Source organism: Euleptes europaea, chromosome 3 (assembly GCF_029931775.1).
Source record: "Euleptes europaea isolate rEulEur1 chromosome 3, rEulEur1.hap1, whole genome shotgun sequence".
Lineage (NCBI taxonomy): Eukaryota > Metazoa > Chordata > Lepidosauria > Squamata > Sphaerodactylidae > Euleptes > Euleptes europaea.
The window spans coordinates 24767225-24785997 of NC_079314.1; the positions used below are offsets into that span (position 1 = coordinate 24767225).

The 18773-nt window shown below is 46.7% G+C and overlaps 1 protein-coding gene and 1 non-coding gene across 2 annotated transcripts in view; one reads left to right on the top strand and one right to left on the bottom strand.

The window, feature by feature from the left end:
* The first annotated feature begins 3049 nt into the window (after positions 1-3049).
* On the top strand, positions 3050-3118 carry TRNAA-AGC (transfer RNA alanine (anticodon AGC)). The gene has a single exon. It is a non-coding gene; the product is annotated as a tRNA-Ala (tRNA).
* Positions 3119-9969: 6851 nt separating this feature from the next.
* The window catches only part of MAN1C1 (mannosidase alpha class 1C member 1), a 190187-nt gene continuing 181383 nt past the window's right edge, over positions 9970-18773 (bottom strand). Inside the window, exons 10-12 of the mRNA XM_056846936.1 lie at positions 15191-15363; positions 13584-13699; positions 9970-10128 (exon numbers count right to left, since the gene is read on the bottom strand). Coding sequence (XP_056702914.1) covers positions 10005-10128; positions 13584-13699; positions 15191-15363 — 413 coding nt within the window. The 3' untranslated portion in view covers positions 9970-10004. The remainder of the gene's footprint in view (positions 10129-13583; positions 13700-15190; positions 15364-18773) is intronic.

The following is an 18773-nucleotide window of genomic DNA, read 5'->3' on the forward strand; positions in this document are numbered from 1 at the left end:
CGCAGCTGCCTTGGGCCGAATCGGACCCTCCTGGGTCCATCCAAGGCCGTATCGTCTACTCAGGCCGGCAGCGGCTCTCCAGGGTCTCAGGCAGAGGTCTTTCCCATCACCTACCTGCCTGGTCCCTTTAACTGGAGATGCCGGGGACTGAACCTGGGACCTTCTGCAGGCCAAGCAGAGGCTCTACCACTGAGCCATGGCCCTCCCCAAGTCAGTATTGTCTACTCTGACCAGCAGCGGCTCTCCAGGGTCTCAGGCAGGGGTCTTTCACATCACCTACCTGTCCAGTCCCTTTAACTGGAGACGCAGGAGGATTGAACCTGGGACCCTCTGCATGCCAAGCAGAGGCTCTACCACTGAGCCACAGCCCCTCCCCAAAAGTCATATGAACACATGAAGCTGCCTTATACTGAATCAGACCCTTGGTCCATCCAAGTCAGTATTGTCTACTCTGACCAGCAGCAGCTCTCCAAGGTCTCAGGCAAAGGTCTTCCACATCACCCACTTGCCTGGTCCCTTTAACTGGAGATGCTGGGGATTGAACCTGGGACCTCCTGCATGCCAACCAGATGCTCTACCACTGAGCCACAGCCCCTCCCTTAAACGGTCTCCATCCATTGAAATTGCCGGTGTTTATTAAAACAGATATTGCTGTTTCTCTCTGATGTAATGCATGGCATATTTTTGTGGTTGTTTTTTTTAATTGAATGTGAGACAGCAAGGTAGACTTCCCCTGACTATGGAAGATCCACTGATTTAGCAATTTGTAATAACCTCTTTTCCCCCCCCCAATAGGGAGCCCAAGCAGCTTACATTGCTCTCCTCTCCTCCAGAGCCAGCGTGGTGGAGTGGTTAGGCCAAGGGCATGTGACTGGCCCAAGTAGGGTTGCCAGGTCCCTCTTCGCCACTGGTGGGAGGTTTTTGGGGCAGAGCCTGAGGAGGGCGGGGTTTGGGGAGGGGAGGGGCTTCAATGCCATAGAGTCCAATGGCCAAAGCGGCCATTTTCTCCAGGGGAACTGATCTCTATCGGCTGGATATCAGTTGTATTATCATGAGATCTCCAGCTAGTACCTGGAGGTTGGCAACCCTAGGCCCAAGGTCAGCTAGCCAGTTTCCAGGCCAGAGTGGAGATTGGAACCTCACCAGAGTAAGCTTAGCAGTCATGGGATAAGAGGACCGGTCTGAATAGACAGTTCTGGCAATGGAGGGAAGGGAGCAGTTGGGGGTCCTGCAAGGATCGGTATTGGGGCCGGTGATATTGAATTTATTCATAGACGATTTGGAATTGGGGTTGAGCAGTGTAGTAGCCCGGTTTGCAGATGATGCCAAAATATTCACGACGGGGAAAGCTAGGGATGGTGAAGAGCTACAAGAGAATCTCTCTAAACCAGGTGAATGGGCAACTATGGGGCAAGGTACAGGTGAGGGCAACCAAGGGGAATGAGGGGTTGGAGCACCCTTCCTATGAGGAAGGCTGGAGAGACTGGACCTTTTCAGTCTAGAAAAAAATGCATAAGGGGAGACATGATAGAGGTTTACAAAATTACTAGTGCGGTAAAGAAAGTGGATAGAGTTTTTTTTATCTTGCGCGCATAATACTAGAACTCAGGGGCACCCAGGGAAGCAGGTTCAGCATAGCAAAAGGAAATAATCCTTTACTCAATGAAGATAATTCACAGTGGGTAGCCGTATCTGAAGAAGTGAGCTGTGGCTCACGAAAGCTCATACCCTGCCAGAAAATATTTTTGTTAGTCTTTAAGGTGCTGGACTCTTGCTCTTTCCTTTACTCAATGAGTCATTGAAGAAGAAGAAAAGTTGGTTTTTATATGCCGACTTTCTCTACCACTTAAGTAAGAATCAAACCATCTTACAATCGCCTTCCCTTCCCCTCCCCACAACATGAATACATTAAAGATCACCTGCCCCAATACCGATCCTTGCAGGACCTCGCCCTGTGAGGTAGGTGGGGCTGAGAGAGCTCTAAGAGAGCTGTGACTAGCCCAAGGTCACCCAGCTAGCTTCACGTGTAGGAGTGGGAAAACAAACCCACTTCACCAGATTAGCGTCCGCAGCTCATGTGGAGGAACGGGGGATCAAACCCGGTTCTCCAGATCAGAGTCCACAGCTCCAAACCACCGCTCTTAACGACGACACCATGCTGGCAAATTCGCTGCCAGTGGAGGTAGTGATAGCCACAAGCAAAAGGGATGGGATAGATTCGTGGAGGGAAGGTCTATCAGTGGGGAAGGCCTCGGCCTCAACGGCCTGTTCATTTGTCCCTCCAGGCCAACTGGTTGACCACTGTATGAAACAGGATGCTGCGCTAGATTGGCCATTGGCCTGATCCAGCAGGCTCTTCTTACGTTCTTAAGATTCAAACCTGGGTATCCCACATCCTAGTGTGACACTCTAAGCACTATACTGCTGGCCGTCACATGTTTCTTTCTATACATTTTTGCGGCAACAGAAAAAGGCTCATGAAGGCCCAGGGGCTTTCACGTATTCCCTAATGATAGCCTTAAAGTCCAGGGTTTACAATCAAGTATTCACTTGAAGACTTAAACACGCATGCAATCCTTCTGCACAGGAAGAACATAAGATTTCGCTCCTTTTTAAAAAGAGATTCATACCCTGGCCAATTTCTGAGGCTCAGGGCAAAGAACAGCCATGATTTCGTTGATGCAAGCAATAGTAGATGAACTTTTTAAAACCATCCAATCTCATTCAGAATCTCATTTCCCAAAAGCTGATTTTCATCCCGAGAAGGAAATTGCAGCTGTTGTGGCAGGATACAGCTGTTAAAGGTACATGGCTTCCATTGGAAAACCACACAGCTTGCACTATTTGAGGGGTGAAAGAGCAAATTGCTTTCCCACGGATGGATTGCACAAATTCAAAACAAAACAAATGTTTACACCCTGTCCAGGGCTTCTTCACACCTCCAGTTTCAGAATCACGCTATCACTGGCTGTTCCCATACGGTGAAGATTCTCCACACGGCTTTCCTAACCTAACCACAGGAAATGTGGGCTCATTCACAGTGGCAGAAGCTGTGGCTCAGTGGTAGAGCATCTGCTTAGCATGCAGAAGGTCCCAGGTTCAATCCCTGGCATCTCCAGTTAAAGGGACTAGGCAAGCAGGTGATGTGAAAGACCCCTGCCTGAGACTCTGGAGAGCCGCTGCCGGTCTGAGTAGACAATACTGACTTTGGTGGACCCAAGGGTCTGATTCAGTATAAGGCAGCTTCATGTGTTCATGTGTGTGTTCAATGTGTCTTCTGCACTATTTCCCAGCTTCCCTTGGATGCCTTCTGCACAGTGACTCTGCATTGGGTCTTGGGGTCATGGCTGTTGCAGCGGACGTGGCACCCCGCCACCCCCTTTCTTTTCATTTCCACGCACGTTGTTACAATTTAAAATAGGCCAGTGGCAAAAGATCATTATTGCCCAACGACGCTATAGCAATTGCCAATTTTTCAAGGAAGTCTTCAGCTGGCACAGCGAGGCAAAACGGTTGAGAAAATGATTCCCACGGGGGGAAGCTGGCAGGAAAATGGTTCTGGGAAGGCGAGCTGGATAAATGCGCACCATCCAGTCTAGCTTGCACGTTGATGTGTTCACGCTGGGTTCTTTTTGAAAATCTCCTGGAATTTCCCAAGTCTGAGTTGGCAACCCTATAATCTACGCTTCAACAGAGAACGACCAGCACACATCGGCTTCACAGGACCTAGGGACTGGCTCAGGAACAGCTTATTGTGTAGTTAGGGCTCTGGTACCATTCTACATTGGGTAGTATTCTACCATGACCACCCTTCCAATTACCCTTTTCCAGATCATCCATTTTGCTTGCCCCAGTCAGAGTCTCCTCGTAATTTCAACTACCCGTCTCTCCCTGCCTCTGAAAAGATTGTCTCCAACCAGCCTTTGATTAATTTCCTCCAATTATTCCCCATTATTATACTGCTTTCATAAGGCCCGAAAAACAATCCCCTCCCTTTCCTTGATGTTTGCGCTTGCTCGGGCCCTTGGGCTTGAATGTCACATCCCTTCTTAGCCAGTTGTTCGGCCAAGCGACACGTATTAAATTAATTTAATCTTTCTCCATAAATCACTGTCTCCCAAGCCCTTGGTCGGTCCCCCTGCCTATGAAATTCAAGAAGATTTAGTGCTTTCTCTGCTGGCTTTGGGGAAACTAATAACACCGAACATTTTCTGATCTCTTTATAGGTGGCAGGAAGTGGGAATTGAACTCTTTGAGGTGTTTATGGTTCTGACACCTGCTTAATTATTTTTGCTTTAAAGGGTTAAAAGGTCTATACCTTTTCCCTTAGCAATGAAATCAGAATCGCCTGCCTGATGCGGTGTTTTGCAGTTCGGCTCAAAAGAACCGGAAGGCTTTGGAGAGTTTATTATGAAGCCATGAAGACAAAAGAAGAGTTCTTCCGGTGATGGGTAATGTGTGGAACTCACTGTCACAAAACATACTGATGCCTATAAGCTTGAGATGGGTTTAAAAGGGAACTAGACACATCCATTGTGACAGGAAGATAGATTCCTTTGAAATGTGGTGTTGGAGGAGAGTGTTACGAATACTGTGGACTGCCCAAAAAACAAATAAATGGGTTCTAGATCAAATCAAGCCTGAACTGACCCTAGAAGCTAAAAGGACTAAACTGAGGCTGTTGTACTTTGGTCACATTATGAGAAGACAAGACTCACCGGAAAAGACAATCATGCTAGGAAAAGTTGAAGGCAGCAGGAAAAGAGGAAGACCCAACAAGAGATGGATCAACTCTATAAAGGAAGCCACAGCCCTCAATTTGCAAGATCTGAGCAAGGCTGCTAAAGATGGGATGTTTTGGAGGACATTGATTCATAGGGTCAAGAGTCGGAAGCGACTTGACGGCACTTAACAGACAGAGACACATCCACGGAGGATAGCACTATGAGTTCTTATGGAACTTCCATATTCAGAGGCAGTGTACCTCTGAATACCAGTTGCTGGGGGAGGGGAACTATAGGTGAGGTCATCCACTCTCATGCCCTGCTTGTGGGCTTCTGGTTGGCCACTGTTGGGAGACAGGATGCTGGACTAGATGGACCTTTCAATTCTGTGTGCATTCATTCACCTGAAGTAGCAGCAGTGTTGAGACACATTTAGACCCTAAGGCTATACCAAGTTTACGAGGCTCCATACATTACCCCAGAATGGTAATTTAGTAATTTTTAGGTGGGTTGTTTTTTTTAAATTTAGAGGTCCCCTCATTATCTGAAGCTCAAAGCTGCTTAGCTCGCACATAAATCCAGCTTTGATGACAACCACATGTTATCAGGAGCATTGCGGGTCATGGATACCCCCAATCCAGGCACCTGACAGGCCCCAGATACACATGGATGTGAAGGATTCTGGTCTCAACAAAATCTCAGAGCCACCTTATCACCCGTGGCCTGGCTTCCTTTCCCAGGCTCTGCCCCATTGCAAGAGATGCGCCTCTTGAAAAGACAGACCCCAGGATTGCAAAAGAGTCCCCCAAGGCCTTTCCAACAGCTCCTGTCCTGAGCTTTGTCTTCTGTGAAGGAGGATGGCCTGGGTTTGCTTGGGTGGAAGCTTCTCAGAGGGGTCCAGACCAGAGGATTCTGCTTGACTTTAAATCCCAGGAGGAGGTCCTTGGCTCAAGGTTCTCTTACTGAGGGATTCAGGCTTGCTGGCATCTCAGTTTAGCACCACTACAGCTGATGCTATTAGATGCTCGTCTTCTGAATCTGTGCTGCTCAGGATAGGTATCATGACAACTGTGGCTATACAGCCATGATGGTGAACGCTCTGCACATGCTCGGATACTCTGATTTCACAAGTTTCCCTAGTCTTACCCGGTTCCAATTGGACTCAGCTGCACAGTGGGAAAACTGGATTCATCTTTGCAATCATGACACAGTGAGAAGAAAAACCACCAGAAGCTTGCTCATAGGGGTGTTGTGGCTGAGCTTAACCATGACAAGGACAGTCAGCTTTCAAGTTGTTTGGGCACTGTTCCATCCCCATTCTGCCACAATCCAATTATATCATGTATAATCTGTACAGCCCCTGGCACTGAGCAATAACGGCTCTTGCTTTCTTACTATAGGAAAACTTCTATAGAAATGAAACTTTGAAAACTAGAAGTACCTATACTTAGGGTTGTCAGGTTCCTCTTTGCCATCAGCGGGTTTTTGGGGTGGAGCCTGAGGAGGGTGGGGTTTGGGGAGGGACTCCAATGCCATAGAGTCCAATTGCCAAAGCGGCCATTTTCTCCAGGGGAACTGATCTCTGTCGGATGGAGATCAGTTGTAATGGCAGATCTCCAGCTAGTACCTGGAGGTTGGCAACCCTATTTATACTGAACCAGACCTTTGGTCTAACACAGTCAGTATTAAAATATTGTCGAAGGCTTTCACGGTCAGAGTTCATCAGTTCTTGTAGGTTATCCGGGCTGTGTGACCGTGGTCTTGGCGAAACATCAGGAAAGAAAATACCAAGACCACGGTCACACAGCCCGGATAACCTACAAGAACTGACAGTCAGTATTGTCTACTCAGACTGTCAGCAGCTCTCCAGGGTCTCAGGTCAAGGTCTTTCACCACCTACCAATTAGCCCTTTTGCTGGAGATGCCAGGGATTGAAACTGGCTCTTTCTGCATGCAAAGCAGATGCTCTTCCACTGAACTATACCCCCCACCCCCACAAACCACAGCACATACCCCTTTCCAAAACCCATATTCTTACCCTCCTATTTCTCCCTTTGGAGAGCCAGTGTGGTGTAGCAGTTAAGAGTGGTGGTTTGGAGCGGTGAACTCTAATCTGGAGAACCAGGTTTGATTCCCCACTCCTCCACATGAGCAGCAGAGGCTAATCTGGTGAACTGGGTTGGTTTCCCCACTCCTCCACATGAAGCCAGCTGGGTGACCTTGGGCTAGTCACAGCTCTCTTAGAGCTCTCTCAGACCCACCTACCTCACATGGTGTCTGTTGTGGGGAGGGGAAGGGAAGGTGATTATAAGCCAGTTTGATTCTCCCTTAAGTGGGAGAAAAAGTCGGCATATAAAAATCAACTCTTCTTCTACTACTACTTTTCTTTCTCTTCCATTGACTGTCATTTGGGGGAGTTACGTACAATTTGGATTGGGATAGACTTGGGAAGGGATGGAGAACTCTCTTCTACCGATCATGCTGCTGCACTGCGCACAGAAAAATTAATCAAAATGATAAATTAAGAAACAAATTCCACAGAACTAGAATGACGCTCTTCAATTTGTGTCAAAAGGAAGCTTTTGATTTCCAGGAGCAGCACATTTTAATCCACTGTCAAATTACTTCAGGCTAAGCTTATTTCCCTGCAAGCAAAACCTCTCCACGGGATGATTCACTCCCAAAGCATTTACTTACCAACAACTCTCCTTCCAGGAGAAGATTATTTGTCAGACTCCTTATCCCCAAGATGAAATTAAAGTCCCCCATCTGACAGCTGAATTTCCCTTCGGGGTTGCAAGAGGTGTGAACGCGAAATGAAAATCTTTTGTCTTTTACAGATTGCTCGAAGTGCTTTCCTTCCTCCCAGACGACATACCCCGAGTCCATGAAAAAAGGACCACAAAACACATCTAAAAATCTCACAGTGGTTGAATGATTCAGAGTGGCAGAGCAAAAAGTCTTGTTTATAACTGTGAAACAAAATGATTGCACAAGGGCAGGACCTAACCTTAATGTAAACAGGCATGCGTCTGCTAGACAGAGGTCAGCAACCAATGTCTCTGCAGCCAAATGTGGATCAGTATGGAACCAGATATGGCACTTCTTTAAAAAGAAAAGAAAAAGGAAATGTACTTTTTAAGGTAAGGGGAGAGAAGGATTATGGGACTAAAAGGCTTCTTAGTGATGCTTTCCAGAAAGGGAAATGGTAGAAGGGAGCAGTTGCCTGTAATCCAAGTGCAAACCACATCCAGATTTATGCCAGCCCATTAGAACAGTCTTGCAAGGTGCTCCTTCTGTGAGACTACATTTGTGCCATTTCCTAATATAGGACTTGCAACAACCAGTGTTTGGGCTGCGGAAATGTCATGTCAATTAATCAGTACATCAATTATCAGTAATGTTAAGTTGTATGGTACCAGTTGTGCAAATGGGCTCGCTCTAGAGCCAGCGTGGCATAGTGGTTAAGAGCAGTGGTTTGGAGGGGTGGAGAACCGGGTTTGATTCCCCACTCTTCCACATGAAGCCAGTTGGGTGAGCTTGGGCTAGTCACAGCTCTCTCAGAGCTCTCTTAGCCCCACCTACCTCACAGGGTGTCTGTTGTGGGAAGGTGATTGTAAACCGGTTTGATTCTCCCTTAAGTGGTAGAGAAAGTCAGCATATAAAAACCAACTCTTCTTCTGAGGGGCACTTTGTTGATTTCTTGCTCTGAATTTTGATGTAGAATGGCTCTTTAGTTATAAAAGGTTGCTGACCCCTATGCTAGTCACAGCCTCATGCCTGCTGCGGATCCTGTATCTGCCTCTACTACTGTTGCATTGCGATTACCCCCCCTGCACTTGTTTCCCCCCTCTCTATTAGAGAATAAACCAATACATCTGCCACAGAACAACCCCACTGAAGAAGATAACAGCGGTTACCCAGACCTTGTTGCTGGTTGTGAAAGGCCCCCCATAACAGTTTAAGCTTCAGGGTCAGTGTGTTTCAGAGAGCCAGCGTGTAGTGGTTAAGAGCGGTGGTTTGGGGTGGTGGAATCTGATCTGGAGAACCGGGTTTGATTCCCCACTCCTCCACATGAGTGGCTGAGGCTAATCTGGTGAACTGGGTTGGTTTCCCCACTCCTCCACATGAAGCCAGCTGGGTGACCTTGGGCAAGTCACACTCTCTCAGCCCCACCTACCTCACAGGGTGTCTGTGGTGGGGAGGGGAAGGGAAGGTGAATGTAAGCTGGTTTGATTCTCCCTTAAGTAGCAGAGAAAGTCGGCATATAAAAACCAGGTCTTCTTCTTCTTCTTCTGGGTCCCAAAAATGTAGGTCCGCCACTGGAGGGAGGTATGCCTTCTCACCAGCTTCTGTGTCAAAAGCCCCAGGGGACCAGCTGGAAGTCTTGTGCCACCAAGTCTCCAATCCTTCGGCTTTTAAACATGCCGTGCCGAAAGAGAACCCAGTGACCCAGCCGCCCTTCTTATCAGACAGGAAATCTTTATTCTATTTCACATTTCTGAGTATTACAGAAACAAAATAATTACAAGTGCCTTGTAATATTTAAGTTCCAAAAAATATTAAAAGCAAAGAAAAACAAACAAAAAAAGCAAATGCTTCCCCCAAGCCCCAGAAAAACCTCCAACGTTAGAAAGCAAAGTCACACATGATGCAACTGACAGTCAACATTTTTTTTAAAAAAAGAGCACAAGGGGTAAAAAAGAAAAGAAAGAGTGATATAAAAATGACGTTTGGGATTCAGGATTTTGCAGACACCTCTTGATTCAGCGATGGCATTGATTCCATTTAGAATGCACGTGATTTTGAAAATATAAGTGATAAAAGTGATTACAAAAATCAACGTTATATTTAAAAAAAAGCAGATGGGGGAAGAGACAAAAAATGGCAAAAAAAAAAAAAAAAAGACACAAACACAACATGTCTATTTTATGGCAAACTCCAGATCCTTTGGCCCCGCGAAAACAAAGTCAGTGAGCTCCATATAAATCCTCTGTAGAAAGCAACGTTCATGATTCTCTATTATGGCCCATAACCAGCGTCTCATTACCAGGCTAAGTAAGGTTCCTCATAGAGGAAAAAACCCGAAGGTGCTTGATTCACAGTTTTTATACTCCCCGATAAAATACTGTCCGGAATTGGACGAATGCCCCCAAAAATACCTTTCCGGGAACATCACACATTCCTTTAGTGGAAAGGAAAAAACAAACTGAAAAGTAGAGAGAGAGAGAGAGAGGGTAGAAGTGACCCGGTGCGCCCCGCTGGGGAAGCTGGCCGCCTCTATTGCACGCTCGTCTTCAGGGCAAAGTCTGTGTGGTTCACGGGCAGCGGGTGGGCTTCCGTGTTAAATATCCAGTCCTCGAGAGACAGCACGTCATCTTCACAGAACAGAAGATACAGATACCTGCAGACGGGGGAGAAGAGATGTCAAGGCATGCCCAAAGGAAACAGCTTTTTCTGTCTTAGCCAAAGGGGCACTGGTTAAGTATCGCCGAGCAAGCTGAGCCAGTCACAGAATCATAGAGTTGGAAGGGACCACCAGGGTCATCTAGTCCAACCCCCTGCACAATGCAGAAATTTCACAACTACCTCCCCCAGTGACTCCTACTCCGTGCCCAGAAGGTGGACAAGATGCCCTCCCTCTCATCTTTAAACTGTATGGGATTCCTTGGAAGCACATCATGGGTTTCTCAGTAAGAAGGTCTGTAACGGTAGACATACTTCTCTGAAAGACAGCTTGCCCACCACAGGTGATTTGCTGCAACATGGGTTGGAGAAATTAAGAAGGGCAGGTCTATTGAGCCAGCGGGGTGTAGTGGTTAAGAGCGGTGGTTTGGAGCGGTGGACTCTGATCTGGAGAACCGGGTTTGATTTCCCACTCCTCTACGGGAGTGGCGGACGCTAAGCTGGTGAGCTGGATTTGTTTCCCCGCTCCTACACAAGAAGCCAGCTGGGTGACCTTGGGCTAGTCACAGCTCTCTCAGCCCTACCTACCTCACAGGGTGTCTGTTGTGGGGAGGGGAAGGTGGTTGTAAGCCGGTTGACTCTTCCTTCAGTGGTAGAGAAAGTCGGCATATAAAAACCAACTCTTCTTCTTCTTATTGCTGGCTGTTAGCCATGGTAGTTGAATGGGAGGCAGAATACCTCTGATTGGCTGGGAAGTAGTCAGCAGGTGGAGGCTGTTGCCAATGGGCCCTGCCTGTGGGCTTCCCTGTCCAGCATCTGATTGGCCACAGTTAGAAACTGGAGTCGATGGGCCATTGGTCTGATCCAGCACAGCTACTATTATGTTGCTTCAGAGAACGGTCGGATACGTTCTCGGATGGGCCCTCAGTTCATGCTGAGTGACGGTGAGGGCTGAACAGCCCAGCCAGTGGCCTGTTTGAACCACATGTGCACCCTCAAACGTGGTCTCAGAATCCTCTGCAGCACACAGGGGTTCCCTCAGCAGACAAGCTCATGTGGAAATGCTTCCTTGAAGGCAGCACTTTTTTTGGGGGGGGGGGATAAACACACTGGCTTACTGTAACATAAGAAAATAAGAAAGGGCATGCTGGATCAGACCAAGGTCCATCAAGTCCGGCAGTCTGTTCACACAGTGGCCAGCCAGGTGCCTCTAGGAAGCCCACAAACAAGACGACTGCAGCAGCATTATCCTGCAGTACCTAATATAATAGCACCGAATATAATAGGCATGCTCCTCTGATCCTGGAGAGAATAGGCAACACATCATGACCAGTATTCATTTTGACTTGTAGCCATGAATAGCCCTCTCCTCCATGAACATGTCCCCTCCCCTCTTAAAGCCTTCCAGGTTGGCAGCCATCACCACATCCCGGGGTAGGGAGTTCCACAATTTAACCAAGCAGTGTGTGAAGAAATACTTCCTTGTATCTGTTCTGAAGCTCTCACCCTCCAGCTTCAGCAGATGACCCGGCATTCTAGTATGATGAGAGAGGGGGAAAAGCTTCTCCCCGTCCACTCTCTCCACACCATGCATAATTTTATAGAGATCTTCAATGTCCTGATTTGTTTGCGAGTGTGAAAGTTTTCACCTAAGGCAGGACCATGCATCTTGTGGCCCAACCAGAATGCAGCCCACCACCCGCATATGGCTGCTCAGCAGGGACTCGGTAAGCCCCCTGTTTTGTTTGGTTCTCACTGCCAGTCAAAAAGAATACACCCCAAATAGAGAACACAAACCCAAGCCAAAAACGGAATTAGCTGCCACGAAGTTTGAGCAGGAGCAATGTTAAAAATTAATGAAACGAAAAGGATCAATTTATTATACAGTACACTTAAAATACAAATTAAAAACACAGGCCTTGAATAATCCAGAGGCTAAATTCAAAGCCTATGTTTAATTTGTATTTTAAGTGTGCACTGTGCGGTAAATTGATTTATTTTGTTTAATTCATTTTTAACATGGTTCTTGCTCAGCCGTGGTCCCTGGTTTTTGCTGCTTCCATTGGACACATGAACACATGATGCTGCCTTATACTGAACCAGACCCTTGGTCCATCAAAGTCAGTACTGCCTACTCAGAAGAAGAAGACCGGCAGCAGATCTCCAGGGTCTTAGGCAGAGGTCTTTCAAATCTCCTACTTGCCTAGTCCCTTTAATTGGAGATGCCGGGGATTGAACCTGGGAGCTTCTGCATGCCAAGCAGATGCTCTACCACTGAGCCACGGCCCCTCTCCAGGGGCAGGGGACAGGGAGAGGTTGGCAAGTCAAGCACCTGATAGGCCCCTGAACAATTAGGGGCTTCTTTAGTGTGTCTAATATGAAACACAGAAAAGGGTGTGGAGAGCATTTTCTTTTTACGTGAAAGACCGATCCTCTGCAAAGACTCTCCATCTGCTTGTCTTATGTAAATTGCTCAAACACGATTTGATTACAATATTTAAGTACCTAGATGTGAAGTGAACCGCTAGCTATTGAAGTGCTCTTTAATCTTGCAGGGGTTTCGTTAAGTCCTGCACACTGGGGTACCATAATGGATTTCTGCTCGCATTCATTGCTCAACTGATAACAAGAACCAACGGCCAGGAGTTAAAAGACATCTAACCCAAATCGGAAGAAACGTTCAGGATAAGCACAGAGTGTGATTAACGATTCGACGAGACTGTAAAAAGCACCTGGACGTAATCAGCCTCTCGGTGCAATATCCCTGCACACACTTAGTAATACTCATAACTATTACTTAGTACCTTTTATTGCCCACTTTCTGTGTTATGATATGCCGTGCCCTAAACAGGTCATTTTTCTTTTTCATTTGCGTTGTTATTCAATTCTGTAATTCTAGCCCGATCGCACTAATTGTTTTATATTCTGTATTCCACCTTGAGGCTCAGTGAGAGAAAAAACAAAGCAAGCAAGCAAATAAATAAATAAATACACCGGATGCGTATTGTACTTGCTGCAAGGTCCTTGAGAGAAGGGCCCGTGCTTGTGAAAAATCTATGTCCTGATTCACACATATAAGAAAATGAGGTGGTAACATGCAGAGGTGATAGAATGGACTGTACCCCATCGCTACAAATGCAGCATCCCATTTTGGATTGGCCCCTAGGCTAAAAACAAACAAACCACACAAGCAGAAAGTCAGCACAGCAAGTAAAAGGGGGGGGGCGCTCTCTCTTTGCTGTGCTATCTTTCTATCGGCGGGGAGTTTTTCATGTGAAGGAATCTTCAGAACGAGAATCCTCCATCTGCAGTGGGGTAGTCCACCCACCTCGTTCTCCAGTATGTGCAAACAAGGACTCAGGTTAGGCTTTCTGATCCTTGCCACGTCACCCACAAGGAGTAGGGGAAACAGCCTCTTTTGCCCAAAAATTTTAATGGTCCTTAGCAACTTACTTTAACGTCTCTGCCAGGAAAAAACTCTGTTGCATGTTGTCATGACTCGGGTTGGTGGTATAAACGTCCCGGATCCCGGAGAAACCAGCTTCTACTCGGCAATATTTCTCAAGTGCCTTGTGGGTGGGTGGGGGAGAGATGGGAGAGGAAAAGAAAGTCAAATTTCCTCCAGTTAGAGCAGTGAACAAGTAATTAAATTAATCATAATCAGCAAAAAAATTTTTTTAAGCCAGGCAGGTTTTCAAGTTTGATCCAGGTTTTATGGAGGCCTAGGGTCATGCAAATAACAACAACTGTAAATTTTGGGTTCAGATTTATTGGGCCCAATTTTATTCAGTAAACCCAGAATAAGCGAAATACCCATACCAGTAAATATGGGTATTCGGCTTATTTCCGGGTTTTCTAAAAAAATTCGGGCCCATTATGGTGATTTTTTTCGAAGATCCCGTTTAGATATTCTGTCTACCCAAAACCTGAATATTGCCAAAACGGATAATTTCAGGTTTATTTTTGTTTCGGGTATATCAATATGCACAACCCTATGTTTTTTTATGATTACCCTAGAAAATAGGCTAGCCTTGAGGAATTGTGAGCTGGTGGCAGGGAGGCTCTGACAAACGGCACTTTCCGTTATACCCAAAGTGCAACAGCCTTAAACAACGGGCACTGAGAAGAACTCTCCCAAAATGTGTTACCATTTTCTGGCAGTGATCTGAGTTAAGATTACCTCCAATAGGTTCGATGTCAGCCTGCACATAGTTCCGTGATCAGTGGTGGCCCAACCAGGAATGTCAGGATTATAACTGGGAACCCATCAGGGCAGAGTTCTCACACTACAGAAGGGGAGCCTGCTAGGGCTACAGGTGGAGGTCTTCCTTGGCTCTGGAGTGACACTGCCCACCCAGCCATTGGCTCCCCCTGATCTGGAAGAGCCATAAAAGCTTCCGGGTCAAGCTGGATCAAAACAGGAGACCAATGGCACTTTAAAGACTAAGGGAATTTACGCTGTCTGGTTTTTGTGACTTGCTTCCTCAGGCGCATGAAATGAACATCTGTTAGGCAGAGGACATTTACGCTACAAACTGCAAACCAGACAGGCAGGAGCGGGAGATGTTACAAAGAGAGGTCAGGCCGATCTCAAAAGAAATGAGGGGGGGATGGGGGGAATGGAAAATAATGAAGTGAAAACTAAAGGACCAAAAATGTGTGTGGAAATCAGGGGATAAATCAAAGTGGTATAGGGCTAGAACCGATAAAAACTCCATGCGGAAATGCCCTAAGTTTCTGGCCAGAAGATTTTGTCCCTTTTGCCTCACTTTCTGGCCCTCCCAGGTCCCTTCTGGGGCCTGCCAGCCCCTACACACTTGTCCTGACTTCCAAATTCTGAATCATAGAGGCCTTCACTTGCCCTCCTCACTTGGGAGGATCCACCCAGACCAGGCAATCAGCCATGGCGCCTGGCCCCCTAATCCTTCCAGGAGACCCTAGGCCCCCTACAAAATCACAACAGCAAATGCCCGTAACCAGCCATTTCACCACAAATGCATTCCTCTGTCAAGGAAAAGAGGGGAGGGGGTTAGCAAGGGACGCCTGGCGGCCGACCATACCTCGACAACTTCCCATCCCCACTGCCTGTACTTGGGATCGTGCGTCAATCTCCACATGTATAGGTAACTTTCGACCACTTCGGGGCGCAGGATGTAGTAGCGATCACTGAGCCGGGTGGCCACGGCTTCGGTGCCAAAATCAAAGCGAAATGCTTCTGGGCCCAGCTTGGAATCTAACAAAAGAAGACGAAAGGCGTTCAGAGGAGCTGGGAACTTTGATGCTCAAAAGCGTTGATTACTGTTTGCATGAGCAGACAATACACAGCGCAATATCCATCTATCTATCTATCTATCTATCTATCTATCTATCTATCTATCTATCTATCTATCTATCTATCTATCCATCTATCTATCCATCTATCTATCCATCTATCTATCCATCTATCTATCCATCTATCCATCCATCTATCCATCCATCTATCCAATCTGGAGAACAGGGTTTGATTCCCCACTCCTGCACATGAGCGGCAGACGTTAATCTGGTGAACCGGGTTGGTTTCCCCTCTCCGACACATGAAGCCAGCTGGGTGATCTTGGTCTTGTCACGGCTCTCTCTCAGCCCCACTTACCTCACAGGGTGTCTGCTGTGAGGAGGGGAAGGGAAGAAGATTGTAAGCCTGTTTGATTCTTCCTTAAGTGGTAGAGAAAGTCAGCATATAAAAACCAATTCTTCTTCTCTCTCCCTCTAAATCTGAGCACAACTGCCAAATACAAAACCTATCAGCAATCATGAGCCCTAGTCAAATGATGGAAACACAGCTTTTCTGCCATTCCTGTTTTCACTACGGTTTCTCCAAGAAATAGTTTCTTCTTTCCACAGCACCCATTAGCAGACTGCGTCATTTCTGATCTGCCCTGGGGCAAAGGGGATCAGTGTCAAGCTCCAGCCAAAAGCATCGGGACAAAGAGTTCCCAAAAGCCAGCGTGGAACTAGCAGGAGCCACCTTGATCCAACACCCCCGTAACGCCAACAGCCTAGAGCTACTTTCAACCTTCAGCCAAGCAAAAAAGGACAACCTGAACCTCCCCAGAGCCTGTCAATTTCCCTTTGCGCACTCCTGTTCCGAGCCCGTCTTGCGTCTGCTTAGCTGCTTCCGTCTTATCCCACAGGAAAAGGCCGGGAGGTTTAAGAGCTCTGGGAGCCGCTGAATATTTCATGAGCTCTAAAGCGGTTAACTTCAGACAGAGAAGGCCTAAGAAACATCCCAGTGGGGACCAGTCAAGACAGCTGGTGCGTTGCCTTCTATACCTGGCGTGGTGGGAGTTAGGGACAATGGGAGGCAATCAGTGACAGGGATGTTAACTAAGGCAACTCCACCTTTGCCATGGAGACTGTGATTAATGCATGCACCCGGGAACTATGCCAATGCCTTTGTGTGCCAAGCGTGGCATGTGGAACGATGGGCACCTCCTCTTTTTATACGAATGTCTGAGCTTCTGGGAACCCTGGTCCAATTGGGGTCCCCACATTTATTAAGTTTTTTCCTGTCAGGTCACAGCTGACAGGTGGTCTCCAATCCAAGTATTAAATAGGGCCAACCCTGCTTAGCTTCTAGATATGAGATCAGGCCATCCTGGGCTATCCAGGTCAGGGCTTCCCCATTTATGTACGCATATGTTTAATATCACACGTTTGTCCCATCACACGTTACGTGCCTGCTGTAGGAAACCCTGTGTAACACCAACATACACAAAACAACTATATTTGCCAATGTTACCTGGGAGGGGCTTGCTGCCTAGGGATTTTTAAAAATTCTAATACACACACACACTATCCGGGGCTACCCCAAACCTGTACCAAGAAAAGCTGGATTCCTCGTCAAACTGACTCTGTAAGTGTGTATTTATTGGTCTTTGACCTTAAATAAAATCTTGTCGAAGGCTTTCACGGTCAGAGTTCATTGGTTCTTGTAGGTTATCCGGGCTGTGTAACCGTGGTCTTGGTATTTTCTTTCCTGACGTTTCGCCAGCAGCTGTGGCAGGCATCTTCAGAAGAGTAACACTGAAGGACAGTGTCAGTGTTACTCCTCTGAAGATGCCTGCCACAGCTGCTGGCGAAACGTCAGGAAAGAAAATACCAAGACCACGGTTACACAGCCTGGATAACCTACAAGAACCAATTAAATAAGATCATTCATTCAACTGAATCTGTAAAAATAGATGTAAAAATAGCTGCCAGCACCCCACCAGGAAATTTCCTGGCAAGTTAAATGGCCCACTCCCACCCACTTCCCTTACAGCTGGAAGCTGACAGTGTAAAGCTTCTGGGATCTGGGCTCAGAGTGGTGAAGTGGGTTCAAGTGTTGGATTAGGATCTGGGAGGCCCAGGTTCAAATCCCCACTCCGCCGTGGAAGTTTGCTGGGTGAACCTTGGGCCAGTTATACATGCTCAGCCTGGCCTACCTCACAGGGTTGTTGTGAGAATTAAATGGAGAAGAGGAGAATGAGGTGAGCCACTTTGGATCCCCACTGAGGAGAAAGATGGGGTAAGAATGAAGTAAACAAAACAGCAACATTGACTTTTCAGTTTAAATTGGCCAGATAGGGTTACCAACCTCCAGGTACTAAATTAGTATAGGTCAACACAATGTATCATAAACATATAAAGACTTCAATTGCTATTTCAAAAATCATACAAAATAAACAACAACAATTCCAACTATCCAATATGTAACAAAAAGGATCCAAAACGGCAATTCTAGATAGTTCACTGTTTCCAATCTTGGACTCTATGGCATTGTAGTCCCTCCCCTCCCCAAACCCCACCCTCCTCAGGCTCCGCCCCAAAAACCTCCCGCCGGTGGCGAAGAGGGACCTGGCAAACCCTATGGCCAGAGGCCTTCTTAAACCCAATGCTTTCCAGGCAAACTGGTATCCTTTTATGGTTCATGTTAGCCCTAGCACAATTTTCCTTTTCAATGCAGGTCTTTTGGGATTTGATTTCTATGAAACTGAACAACTCAACAACACAGCCTGTACAAGTGTGTGATGGTTAAGCTGTTGTACAATTCTGAAGAATGATTTTACCTTTCTCGTCTAAGACAGTTTTCCACCCACCCTCTTTTTCTTTTTATCTTCTCTGCTCTGTGTGACAAACAAGCCGTCCGTTTTGTATTGCCCAAAGGCCTTAACGAAGAGAACTATATAAAGGATTTGTGTTATACATAAAAACAGCATCCATGCAAAATGAAAACTCAGCCATAACGCTTAATAAAACACCGACAGGAAAATTAATGGCTGCCACCCCCATCCAGTCCACAATCAACAGGACAACCGTCCAAAACAACTCAGATGGCTTCTGGTGAACCTGTTCTGGTAATAGCTTTGTTTAGATTTCCCAGTAGACAGTCAGTCATTTGAATAGATTTGACTTCAGAAGCTGCTGGAGAAAACAGCGAGTTTCCTCAGAGCTTGAGCATCTCAATAAGGGGAGACATGACAGAGGTCTATAAAATTATGCATGGTACGGACAGATTGGACAGGGAGAAGCTCTTCTCCCTCTCTCATAATACTAGGATGCAGGGTCATTTGTTGGAGCTGGAGGGTGAGAGATAAAGGGAAAACAGATAAAGGGAAGTATTTC